This window comes from Antrostomus carolinensis, unplaced genomic scaffold (genome assembly GCF_000700745.2).
Source record: "Antrostomus carolinensis isolate BGI_N321 unplaced genomic scaffold, ASM70074v2 scaffold45873, whole genome shotgun sequence".
Classification (NCBI taxonomy): Eukaryota; Metazoa; Chordata; class Aves; order Caprimulgiformes; family Caprimulgidae; genus Antrostomus; species Antrostomus carolinensis.
Window position 1 is genome coordinate 3,213 of NW_010308130.1, and position 12,038 is coordinate 15,250.

Here is a 12,038-nt window from a genome sequence, read left to right on the forward strand (position 1 = left end):
ACCTTCACCTTCAGTTCAACTCAGCTTGAACTGAAGGTGACTGCATGGCGGGCTGGATGACAATTGCTAACAGAAATGAAAGAAGGGTAACCATGATTCTAATGTATGATGGAGTAAAACCTATTCTTTCTGGAAGAGAATCTTCTAAGATCTATAACACAAGTGTGAATGAGTCTCTGATACTAGAAATGGCAAGATAGAGAAAGGGGCTGGAGAGATATGCCTCTTGTCTTGACATACAAAGTTTTCATTCTTAATTGACATTGCTGTGCAATTCAAGGAAGGTTTCACATTTACTCTCTGCTGCTCATGTCAAAGATGTGGAGCTCTCGGGCAACAGCTGTGGAAGTGGACACAGCTATGGAAACATGAGTCCTTTGCACATGCAGCAGAAGGTGGTACCATTCAAACTTCTTTAGAGATGAGAAGCAAAACAGAGAAGTGAGACTTGAGCCCAATGGGGATTAGTACTTTGGTGCACTTACTGCACCCACTCTGACCTTAAATGTCTAAAAGGAGCTTTCTCAAGGGAAGTAAATTTGACTACTCATATGGGGATTGTTGTGGATGGTTCTTAAAAGAACCATCATCCCTGTGCTCAGCAGTGGTTAAAGACAAGTAGTTAAAGACAAGTGCACATGAGCAAGGAACACCCATGACATAAAAGCATATCCTACAAAAGGAAGGGAGGTTTTTTTGTTATGTTGGTTTTGGTTTTGTTTCTCTTGCCCTCTGCCCATGAATGGAATTTATTGTAACAGGATGTCGCAGGATCTAGAACTATGACTAGGCTTACAAAGGGTTGAGACACCCTCCTTAAGGATAGATCTACTGGTTCTCTACCAAACATAAGCATCTAGATGCAGCTTTGACATCTGACTACTGCAAGCTGCTAAACCATGCTAGGAAACATTTACACTTTTCACCTCTGAAGTTCTTTGTTACCTGTTACCAAGTCCTGTGAGACACAATGTTTGACTAGCTGGACTTCAGTACGTTCTTGTGCTCCTGGGTGACTTGCTTGTCTGAATTGCGAGAATCACTCTCAAGTTCTGCCCTGTAAGGAAGACTGAAAGAGCCTAGAGCCTTAGAAAGGGGTAATAGCTCAGTGCTTTTGCTTTCTGATTTGCTATTCAGAGTAACTTTTTTTCTGGAATGATCTGTGTTATTGATCTGGAACCAACTTTTCTTCTGTCTGGCTCAGTAATCCAGGTCTTCTTCCCACAGTAATTTACCCTGGCATCAGCAGTTGTTAAAGTACATTGAATGGGAAAGAAGGCTGGTGGTGTGGACATTTGCATTAGCTCAGCTTGGGACAGTTTCATCTGCAGTGGAGTTTGTGTGAGAGTTGACTCCTGTTCCTTACTGGTGGGAATGCATTGCAGAGCTACCCTTGTCCCTGTCATCCCTGTTGTGCTTTGTGACCCAACTCCTTCCACATACTCTCCTAAACTGATACCAGAATAATAACCCGTGTTTCCTGAAAGACCTTAGTTAGTAGTTGTCCTGCCAATACTTAAGCATCTGTTTGAAGACTGGTATTTCTCTGGGCTATCCAGGGAGTCCATAACCTGAATGATTGGGTCTGCTCAAGCACTAACTCTCCCAAAAAGCAGGTCTGCCACCCTTATGGTAAGAAGTTTGGGAGGTGGGAGTTAAAATCAGAACAATCTGGAGAAGAAATGATCATATTCCCTTTCATAACATTATTATATTATCAGATCTGTGACTGTTTTTAGGAGCTATCCCATGAACCAAGAACTTCCTTTAATCCACAGAGACATCTCCAGAGAAACTAAGAGAAACTACATCTGTCATGTAAACTATGCTCCTGGTGACAAGCCGATAATCACAGCTGCCAAAAAAGCAGACCCTCTCTTGTGCATATGTAACTTGAGACTATCTTGATGGTCTCCCACAGACACCAGAAAACAGTCTGAGAGCATTCTGATTTCTCTGTTTCCTGTTTTCTTCCATACTGTGAGGCTGCCTTGAATGCTTTGAGTCCATGAGAAGCTACTGCAGCTTCACAATCCACAGTTTTTCATGCTGAATGCTGTTCCCAACCACAATCTGGCACACCATTTTATTTTTTTTTTTTTTTTTTTTTGGCACACTGGCTGTTTTTTATTTACCTTCAAAATCTGGATGCTGCTGATAGATTTGACCAGAGCAAATGGGGCTGGCTGAACCTTAAACTAATTTGCTGATCTAAGAATAAACTTGTTCAAAGAAACCATTTATTACCTCATGGCCTCTGTGGATTGTGTATCATGAGACCTTCCAACTGTACTCATGGAGGGGAAATAGCCAAGGAGCTTCCAGAAGTTGAGAGGCAGGTGAGAGGGGATGGAAGCACTGTTCCTTTCAGCTGATGGGGATTCCTTGAGGAGGGAATTGTGACAGAGGTGAATTTAATCCTACTCAAAAAGTGTCTCTGTCATATTCTTCTCTGTCATGTAACATGTGGATGAAACCTGTTGGAAGAAGAAAAAGCAAGTGATAAACAACCATAACCAGCAGCATGAAACCTTTGAAGGCCAAGACTGTATTCTGCAACGAAAACAAGGCAGGCACTTGTACGGAGCCCTAACCTGTTAACATTGCTGGTTTATCTGTTCCCTTTTACTCTAGTATCTGAACAGAAAATGCCCTATTCTCTAACCTAAATAGCATGACACTTGTCATTTAATCCATGTGAAGACAGAGAGAAGTTACCTGATGAGGGCTGTCTACTCTCTTTTGGTTTTCTGTTTGTGTGTGTTGTGGTTTTTTTGGTTTTGTTTTTTGTTTTTTTTTTAAGTGAAAGCACAATACAGTAAATTATAAAATGGATCACTGAGGTAGTTGTGGTACTTCTGTAAGAGCCAGTTTGACCTGCTTCAATCATCTAACTGCAGTGCACAACTTTGCTTTCTTCTTCATCTCTGCCTCTCCTTCCAGCTGAAGGATCTATCAGCTGGAGAGCAGCAGGAGTGGGACGGGCTGTGGATAGATGCAGCACAACTGCACAGAGGAACTTTTTCTCCCTAAACAGGTGCTCATCCTCTGTGGATGAGGCAAGTTAAGGTGACAAAGGCACTCCCTTGTTTTGCACCTGAATTTGAATGCTTGCCAGGAGACCAGTGCTACTGAGGGTATCTGCCATGTTCCAAGTAGCTGTTCTGTCAGACTTGCAAGGAGGGTTGTGCTCCTTTCTCTGAAACAACTGCCTCAAGGAATGGGGTGAGGTACAAAAGGTTTCACTAGACAGGTAATCACAGCAAGGTATCACTTCCAAAACAGCTACGTGATGGAACAGCCTAAATCCCATTGATGTGTATGTGTTACAAAACTGCTTTCTAGTATTTTGCTTTGGACTTCTTGGTGCTCCAGAAACTTATGAAATCTGAACAGGAAGTAATCACTCTCATTAATGTTATGAATCCTGGAGCCATCTGTGTTTTCAGTGTTATCTACTGCAAATGCATAGATATAATTTTTTTTTTAATTTTTTTTTTTTTTTTTTTGAAGGTAAGGAATGAAGAAGACTTTATTAAGAAACTGGACTGCAGTCCTGACCAGCATCTAAAGGTAGTGTCCATCTTTGGGAACACGGGGGATGGCAAGTCTCACACCCTTAACCACACTTTCTTCTATGGCCGGGAAGTCTTCAAGACATCTCCAGCCCAAGAGTCTTGCACAGTTGGAGTCTGGGCAGCCTACGACCCTGTCCGCAAAGTGGTGGTAATTGATACAGAGGGCCTCCTGGGGGCCACTGTGAACTTGAGTCAGAGAACACGGCTGCTGCTGAAGGTCCTGGCCATCTCTGACCTTGTCATCTACCGTACTCGTGCTGACAGGCTCCACAATGATCTCTTCAAATTCCTTGGTGATGCCTCGGAAGCTTACTTAAAACATTTCACCAAGGAACTAAAAGCTACCACAGCCCGCTGTGGACTAGATGTTCCTCTGTCAACTTTGGGCCCAGGTGTCGTCATCTTTCACGAGACTGTGTATACCAAGCTACTGGGCTCTGGTGAGTAGGCAGTAAGAAACTGAATTACAATGTGCTAAACATTACCTATAAATTATCAGGTTGCATTGAATATTCAGCGTTCTTTACTACCATGTAAAAGATGTGGTTTGGGTTTTGCTCTCACTTGCTTCAGTCTGGGAGCCAGGCTGTGGAAATAGTAGGGCATTCCCTGGTGGCAATCTGACTACCCCAGATCAGCTAGAATAATCCTCTTAGCCAGCTGGACACTGGTACTGACTAGTCATGATGGGAATTCTGTCAGTCGTAGAGTGGTCATCATGCAAGATCATGAGCATGGATGATATGGCAGGCAAAGGTGAAAACTGAGAAACCCTGGGATTTTGGCAGGAATATGCAGGGTCCTGTTGCAAAAAAATAAAATAAAACTGTATGTAGAAACTAGGATAGGCAAGAATAATGACATTTAAGAACTTCAATACAGTACCCTCATTCTACTGTTTTAAATTCTGTGGACCAACATCGTTCTGAATTTGGGACTGAGGTTGTGGTGGCACAGAGCTAATGATTTAATACCACATTTCTCTGTGCAAGTAGCTGATATGGCCAAAGCAGCATGCCCAGCACGCTATAATTCCCATTGCTTTCGGTGTTCTTCATCAGTACTTTCAACTTGGCTTGTGTCATACTGGATTATGCATATTTAAATTGTATACTTTATTTGTATGTCTGAGTGAAATGCACTGGCCTGTGGAAGTTGAGGCACATTTTGGTTTTGACTCTATAGGAATGTAAATTTCTTTTCCTGGCCCTATTTTTTTCCATGTTTCAAAACTGCATGATGAAATATTTCTTCATTCTGTCATTTTCTGATGCTTTGATGAGCAAGAACCCTAATGAATTGGCTTGCAGCAGCTGAGGCTCAGTCCTGCTGTCTGTGAGCACCTCGGAGTCTTCTGCTGTGTAATACCACAGCAGCTCCCTGCTGGTCCATGTTCTCATTTTGGCTTTTCTAACCAGCCAACCAGTGAGGTCTTGAGCTAATAGAAGTACTTGACATTCTTTCTGGTTATTATTAGGGTGCCTTCTTAATTACTTTTAAGTTATCTGCCAAGGCAGTTCTTTTTCTTACATACCAATTTGCTGATCATCAATTTAGAGTTTCATATAGTTGTTGAAATTTGCTGTTTCAGCAAATCAGATTTAGTGACCCATAATGGTAGTTTCATCTGTGTGCAAAGTCAGGGTAGTAAAAAGAAAAAAATATATATTTATGGTCACTTCTGATCATGGAAGGAGTAAGAAAGAAACCTCAGCATGCAGATTTGCAGCAAGCTGTAACCATCTGTCTTGATGTGTAATTGAAGTAAGTGTGTTTAGGGCAGGGAAGAAGGGGCTTGCCTTATTCTGAAATGTACAGCAGGTACTTGGAAGCAGGTAGAAGAATGTGGTCAACCCTATGGAGTCTGACCTGATTTGCCCAGTTCTGACTATGTACAAAGGGTTGATAGAGGCTCAGTCTTCCTTGCTACATGTTGGCATGGAGAATAAGCAGCCCATGTAAGGTTCCATGTCTTCCACTTATCAGGTGCTATGACTAACTCTACCAAGTTATGATCTAGTGAGAAGAGCTCACAAGTGTGCTGACACAGAGTTTCCTTATATTATGTCACAAATTGTTTCTTATTCTGGATATCTGTGTTTCCAAACCTAGATGTTTCTGGTTTTACCTATGGAACTTGATTGTAGCATCTAAATCCGTGTATCAAAAAACAGAGACTACTTTTGGAAACAGTTTGTTTCTTTTCCTACTTGTAAAATATAATAAGTGCATTCCAGATTTATTAGGAGATTTAATTATAAAAACTAGTGCTGTGTTGCATATGAAAGTGATGTGCAATTTAAATATTATTTTAAACAATCACTTGTTTATATACTTGTTGATACTCTTATATATAGATCATCCTTCTGAGGTTCCCGAGAAGCTCATTCAGGATCGGTTTCGGAAGCTAAGCTGTTTTCCTGAGGCTTTCAGCTCAATCCACTACAAAGGAACAAGGACATACAATCCTCCAACAGATTTCTCTGGACTTAGGCGAGCTGTGGAGCAGCAGCTGGAGAACAATACCACTCGGTCACCTAGACAGCCTGGGGTTATCTACAAAGCACTGAAAGTAAGTGGAGAGGAGTTTGTCACAATTTGCATTTGTATCGCTGTTGCTAGTAACTGTCAGTTGCAGCTAATAAAGGTAAAGCACATGAACCAGTGACGCAGACTTGCATGTATCTGGAGATAAAGCAAGTCTTCCATTAAAATGATTTTTGTGGAACAGCCAGGTAGGCTGGGTAGTTTTTTTTACTTTAAAGCAAACAAACACCTTAGCAAAGACCCTGAAAGGTCAATAAAAGTTGAAGAGCAAAACAGAGCAAAATAAAAAAACTGAGCCAGGAAGAAAAAAGTAACTGCTGTTGTGAGTGACAAGCACTTAATGACAGTGATTTACAAAGAGAGGGTCCAGAAGGAGTTATCAGTGAAATTCCTGAGGATGGCCCCAGCACAACTGGAGTGAATGCAGGAGACTTGGAGCGAGTTAATGGTTGGCAAACTTAGCACTGAGTGTAGTGTAACCCAAGGGCTGGGAGGCAAAAAAGAAGGAAGGAGATGTGTGGTAGCTAGCAAACAAGGTGGGATCAGGCCAAATGATGTATCATTTCAGAGGTGCACCATCAGATTGCAAGGCTGGTGAAACTAAATTGGAGAGTTGCTGGTGATTTTCTTAGAAGGTTAACCTTGCTAGGATGTCAGTGGGATTTTTGGGTCTTCAAATTTGCAGTCTACAGGCTTCCACATATTGCTACCACTGCGTGATTAGCATCATATTTTCATTGGCCCGAAGAGCATAGCTTTCATCAGGGAGGGGTGGGCAGAGCTGGGCATATCTGCAGAAGAAGGTACCATTAGCAGTCTTTTCTCATGTTAGTCACAGCTGTTGGAACAGATAATTCCAGCTGCTCTGTATTTGGGGTAGCTGAAGCACTGAACAAAGTGTCGGGGTGGCAAGTACACAGTTCCTTGCATTAGGGAGCACACAGGCAACAAGGTGAAAACAGCTAGAGTGGTTAATTCCAGTTTAATTTCTAGGACTTTATTGCAATAATCAAGTAATACAGTTTCAGATGTAGCTGCTAGTATACTTAAATTCACGTCCAGTAAAGTGGTTGCTGTATTCAGATCACTACTGACTACAAATTAACATTTTTTGCTTCACTTCCTGAGGACACAAAGCTTGCTAGAGATCTATGTCCATCTCCTCTAACTTTTTAATCCATTGGCCAGTATCAGTCAAGCTTGAAAGAGATCTTAAAGATAATTTCCTTGAAATTCTGTGAAATCAGATGTCTAGATAGAGATCTTATCTGAGAGAAGCTGTGGTGAGAGAGACGTATGTCTATGTGTGCATGTAGTCAACCCTTGTTAGACAGCTGAGATGCTCTCCCCATCCCACTTCCTGGGAGGGGAAAGGGAGGAAGAGAAAGGCAGGCAGCTACCATAGTTACCTCAGCTGTAGAAAGAGTTTCTGTTAGACCTTATGCCTTCAAAGATCTCCATCAGGAAAAACCCTTACCATATGCTTTGTTCCAGTGCTTAACTTTTTTTTTTTTTTTTTTTTTTTTAAAAAACATAACACCCAAAAGAACTGAAGAGGTTAAGTGTGCCAAGGCTAAGGACTGACTTAATCTGAGAACAGATGCTCCCAGGAAAGGGAACAAATCCCTTTGTGTCAGTCTTTCAGTTTCACCAGAGAAGAACAATTGTTCAAGGGGCCAGAGGAAAGCTCAGGGCAACGCTATCTGAGCTGAGGGGCAAAGAATGTGTCGTCATGTACTGTGAGAAATGATTCTTTGAGTTTTCTTCTGGAGGTTTCCAGAATGCAAAGCCCTTTTAGCAAGCTATTTTAGGCATGGGTTGCTTGCAATCTTCTACCACCCACTTTTGCTATAAAATTCAACATAGGGGCAGGAGGAGAGGAGAATCTTATAAGCATTCAGGTAATTTCCATACACGTGCAAGGTTGTCTTCTTGTCTTGGTTTCCAGGTTAGTAAGACATTATTTGTTAGCCGTGTGTTCTCTCTCTGCCTCTCCCCCCAGTAGAGGAACCCATGCCTTTGCTTACAAAAGCTTTCATAAATTGTTTGCACTGCTCTCAGTACATTACCAGTTCATTCTTTTCTGTTTGACAGGCTCTAAGTGATCGGTTCAGTGGGGAGATCCCTGATGACCAGATGGCTCATAGCTCTTTCTTTCCAGATGAATATTTCACATGCTCCTCTGTGTGCCTCAGCTGTGGGTAAGTAGATGAGAAATGCACCCTCATCCTTCTAGAAGATAGTGCAGCCCTGGTCTTCAGCCATATAACATAAATTTTCTGTCACATCATGACACCTGACATCACCTGTCATCAGCCAGTACTTTCAGGCAGAATTTGCTTGAAATCCAACTCTTAAGTGAATTGGACAGTTGTTATTGCTGCATCCCAGCTGGATGAATGGTCTTTGCCTACTCTATTTCTGTGTATGGCTACAAACCTGTTCTGCCCATATCTTTTCCCCAGTGCATGCAGGGCAGGAAGAAAGGAGTGTCTGAAGAAATCCCCTGAAATTTCCTATTACTATTTTTTCTGCCATTTTTAATATCTAAACAGTATTTTATCCTAAAGCACACATCATCATGGGCCTGGGCTGTGTTCAGTGCCTAGATCCAAATGGAGCCCCAGGTTTGTGTAGAGTTTGGCTAATAGCTCTCTGGGAAGAGCTCAGAGATTGAGCCTGGAAGGGCAGTAGATGGCAGTCAGTGCTCTGAGTCTGTGAGGTGCTATAGCAGCATGATGTTATGGCTGATTATGCTTCTGGAAACATTTTTCTCTCAGTTGTGATACAGTGCTATGTTCCTGCTCTTTTACGCTCATGAGAAAATTTCTAGCAGCTCCTTGCAAAGGCTGCGGTGTTAACTCTGTCTTGGTCAATTTCCAAACTTGGTTAGTCCTTCCTAAAATTCTCTGTGCGATTTAACGTGGTTACAGTGATCATTTCCTGCACTGCACTGTTGTGTGGTGCTGCTTTGTACTGTGAAACAGTTGCTACACCTCCTTCCAATGATAAATGATGTCATTGCTGTATGTACAGTTGTGAAAACAGTTTGGGGTTATAACACCTATACAAATGCAAGATAGTAACAAATGAACTCTTGATGACATCTGTCCTGTATCTAACAGCATCAGCTCATCGTTTGCTTTTGCATGCTCAGGTGTGGCTGTAAGAAGAGCATGAACCATGCAAAGGAAGGAGTCCCTCATGAATCCAAAACTCGATGCAGATATTCTCACCAGTATGATAACAGAGTCTACACTTGCAAGGTGAGTGGAAACACAAGGGCAAGGTCTGAAGAATGGAGAAGGGAAGGATGGCCCAATAAATGAGGAATATCACAGGCATGTGCCTGTTTTCTTGCATTTTTTCAGATGGGAGAGGTGCTCATGGCCTTGACAAGAAAAATTTATCCCCTTTGAACTTGTATTTTTGCTTGGAGAGGTCATCAGCTCTGTGTGCTATGAGTCATTTGCTAGACAAATCATGAACCCAGCTGCTCACAACATGGGCAATGACCTTTTGCACACATGATGTGGTTACTCTTCTTACTTGCTTATGCATGTTGCTTGGTATTAGCCAATTTTTCTGAAAGATTTGTGCAGGAGACACAAAAATTTTCAGCTACAATCATGGTTTTTGTTGTTCTAGAAATATTTCCCCTGACGCCATTATTGATAGTGGGTTTGGTTTTTGTTTTTAAAACAGTTCTGATGAATGCTCTCCTTTGCTGTGGAGACCACTGTATGCCAATTATATTCTTTATGTGGCTAAACAGCTGCAGGACCTGGAATCTGGGATTCCCAAGAATGCAGTTTTAATTGAGCTTTTGTATTATAGGCCTGTTATGAACGAGGGATGGAGGTCAGTGTGGTGCCAAAAACCTCTGCTTCCACTGACTCTCCTTGGCTGGGCCTTGCCAAGTATGCCTGGTCAGGGTGAGTACTGCAGCTAAGATCTCTGTTCTCTGCTGCCTCTACACTGCCTGGTGCACCAGACTTCCAGTATCTCACTGAGGTATCCCATCTTCCTCTTCTGCAGATACGTGATTGAGTGTCCAAACTGTGGGGTGGTGTACCGCAGCCGACAGTACTGGTTTGGCAACCAAGATCCTGTGAACACTGTAGTGAGGACAGAAATTGAGCATGTCTGGCCAGGGGTAAGTCTGGTTTGCTGCATAGTCTGTGTGTATGTGTGCAGCCATGTTAATTCTTCTGGACATTGATGAGGAAAATGGCATGACTTTCATTAGAGCTGGTCCCTATCTCTGCTGTTTAAAACAGTCTTTGCAAGGGCTTTCAGTCATCTTTTGGCTATCTTGAAATGGCTGAGTTACCAGTTTATGAACACTTTGTGTGAATGATACACCATTAAAACCCACCTGTGTTTCAAAGCAAGGCTGGTGAATTTTTTTTGTCATGCTTGCCCTCCAGTTTAACAAGACAAGTGAGTCACAGAGCAATCTGCTTCTAAGGAAAAACGAAGTTTCCCTATTCTTATTGTCAAATGAATATCCATTTCATTCCAGACTGATGGATTTCTGAAAGACAACAACAATGCAGCCCAGCGTTTGTTGGACGGGATGAATTTCATGGCACAATCAGTATCTGAACTTAGCCTGGGACCCACAAAAGCTGTGACCTCCTGGTTGACAGACCAGATTGCCCCAGCTTACTGGAGACCCAACTCTCAGATCCTGGTAAATAGCAGCTGCTGTAGAGAAAAGCTTTACATAGTTAAAACCCCTTTTCCTCACCCTTTAAGTAATATAGTATTTTTCAGATTCCAAATGCTTCTTGTTTTATTTCAGCAAGCCCTTCTCCTACAATTTTGAGAAAACTTAAATGCATTCAGCTCTTCCCATTCTTGACTCAGCCAGAGAAAGTATGAACAGACACTCTGCCCAGCCCTGCTAAAGAGGCTGTTTCCTCCCTACTTTTTGTGACCTCCTCTCCCAGCAGTATCACAAAAAATCCTGGCTCACATGAACTTGCTCTTCAAAGCAAAGAATCAACACCTTAAATCTGGCTACTGCATTTGATAGTACTATTTTTATAGGTGCTGAGATTAAACTCAGGTTTAATGCAAAAAGCTGTCCCCAACAATTCAACTAGAAAGGGATTTGCTGTGTCTTGCAGGAAACAGATACTTCTTCAATGAAAACTGCCTTCTGAATTCTTACCTCCCACAAAGATCAAATATCCATCATTCAGCCTTGCATGATGTGGCTGTAATTATTTGTGATTGTGAATGAAGGGATCATGGCAATCTGTTGGTTTAACCACTGTACATCTACCTGTCTGAATCGCTTCCATTAGGGTAAAGTTATGGGACTGGTAGCACCCAAGTCTTGGGTGTAACTATATTTTCCACAATTTCAGTCTGAATCTTGCCATCCTGGGATTCTGCTCTCTATTTTTCTATTCAGGAAGATCAAACTAACAGTTTTTCTTTCTATGTCGTTCTAATTAGAGTTGTAATAAATGCAACACAGCTTTTAAAGATAACGACACTAAACATCACTGCCGGGCCTGTGGAGAGGGCTTCTGTGACAGCTGTTCTTCCAAGACCCGTCCAGTGCCTGAGCGAGGCTGGGGACCAGCACCAGTGCGCGTGTGTGACAACTGCTATGAAAACAGGGGCATCCAGTTAGGTAATTTTGAGTTGATTGTGACAGAATTATCCCTGGGCAATAGTTAGTCTGAAGTCTTTGTCCCTGGCTTCTGGATCACAACCATTCCCATTGAGTGTAGACAGTGTTGTTCAAAATGGGCTTTGGCACAGAGTTTTTAGTAGGGGAGCTCAAGAGCTTGATGTCATTTGGCAGGAAGACGACCCTTGCAACGAGCTGCCAGATGTCAGACCCCTTGACAAAATTCTTTACTTTTTTTTTTTTTTATTCCCCAGCACCTGCTG

General features: G+C 42.2%; 1 protein-coding gene across 1 annotated transcript in view; it reads left to right on the forward strand.

The window, feature by feature from the left end:
• Nucleotides 1-2,273: 2,273 nt before the first annotated feature.
• Nucleotides 2,274-12,038, forward strand: part of ZFYVE1 (zinc finger FYVE-type containing 1) — a 13,533-nt gene continuing 3,768 nt past the window's right edge. The window contains exons 1-9 of the mRNA XM_010165666.2: nucleotides 2,274-2,339; nucleotides 3,514-4,018; nucleotides 5,936-6,150; nucleotides 8,220-8,326; nucleotides 9,283-9,391; nucleotides 9,963-10,060; nucleotides 10,164-10,281; nucleotides 10,651-10,821; nucleotides 11,595-11,775. Of these exons, the coding sequence (XP_010163968.2) occupies nucleotides 2,274-2,339; nucleotides 3,514-4,018; nucleotides 5,936-6,150; nucleotides 8,220-8,326; nucleotides 9,283-9,391; nucleotides 9,963-10,060; nucleotides 10,164-10,281; nucleotides 10,651-10,821; nucleotides 11,595-11,775 (1,570 nt within the window). The remainder of the gene's footprint in view (nucleotides 2,340-3,513; nucleotides 4,019-5,935; nucleotides 6,151-8,219; nucleotides 8,327-9,282; nucleotides 9,392-9,962; nucleotides 10,061-10,163; nucleotides 10,282-10,650; nucleotides 10,822-11,594; nucleotides 11,776-12,038) is intronic.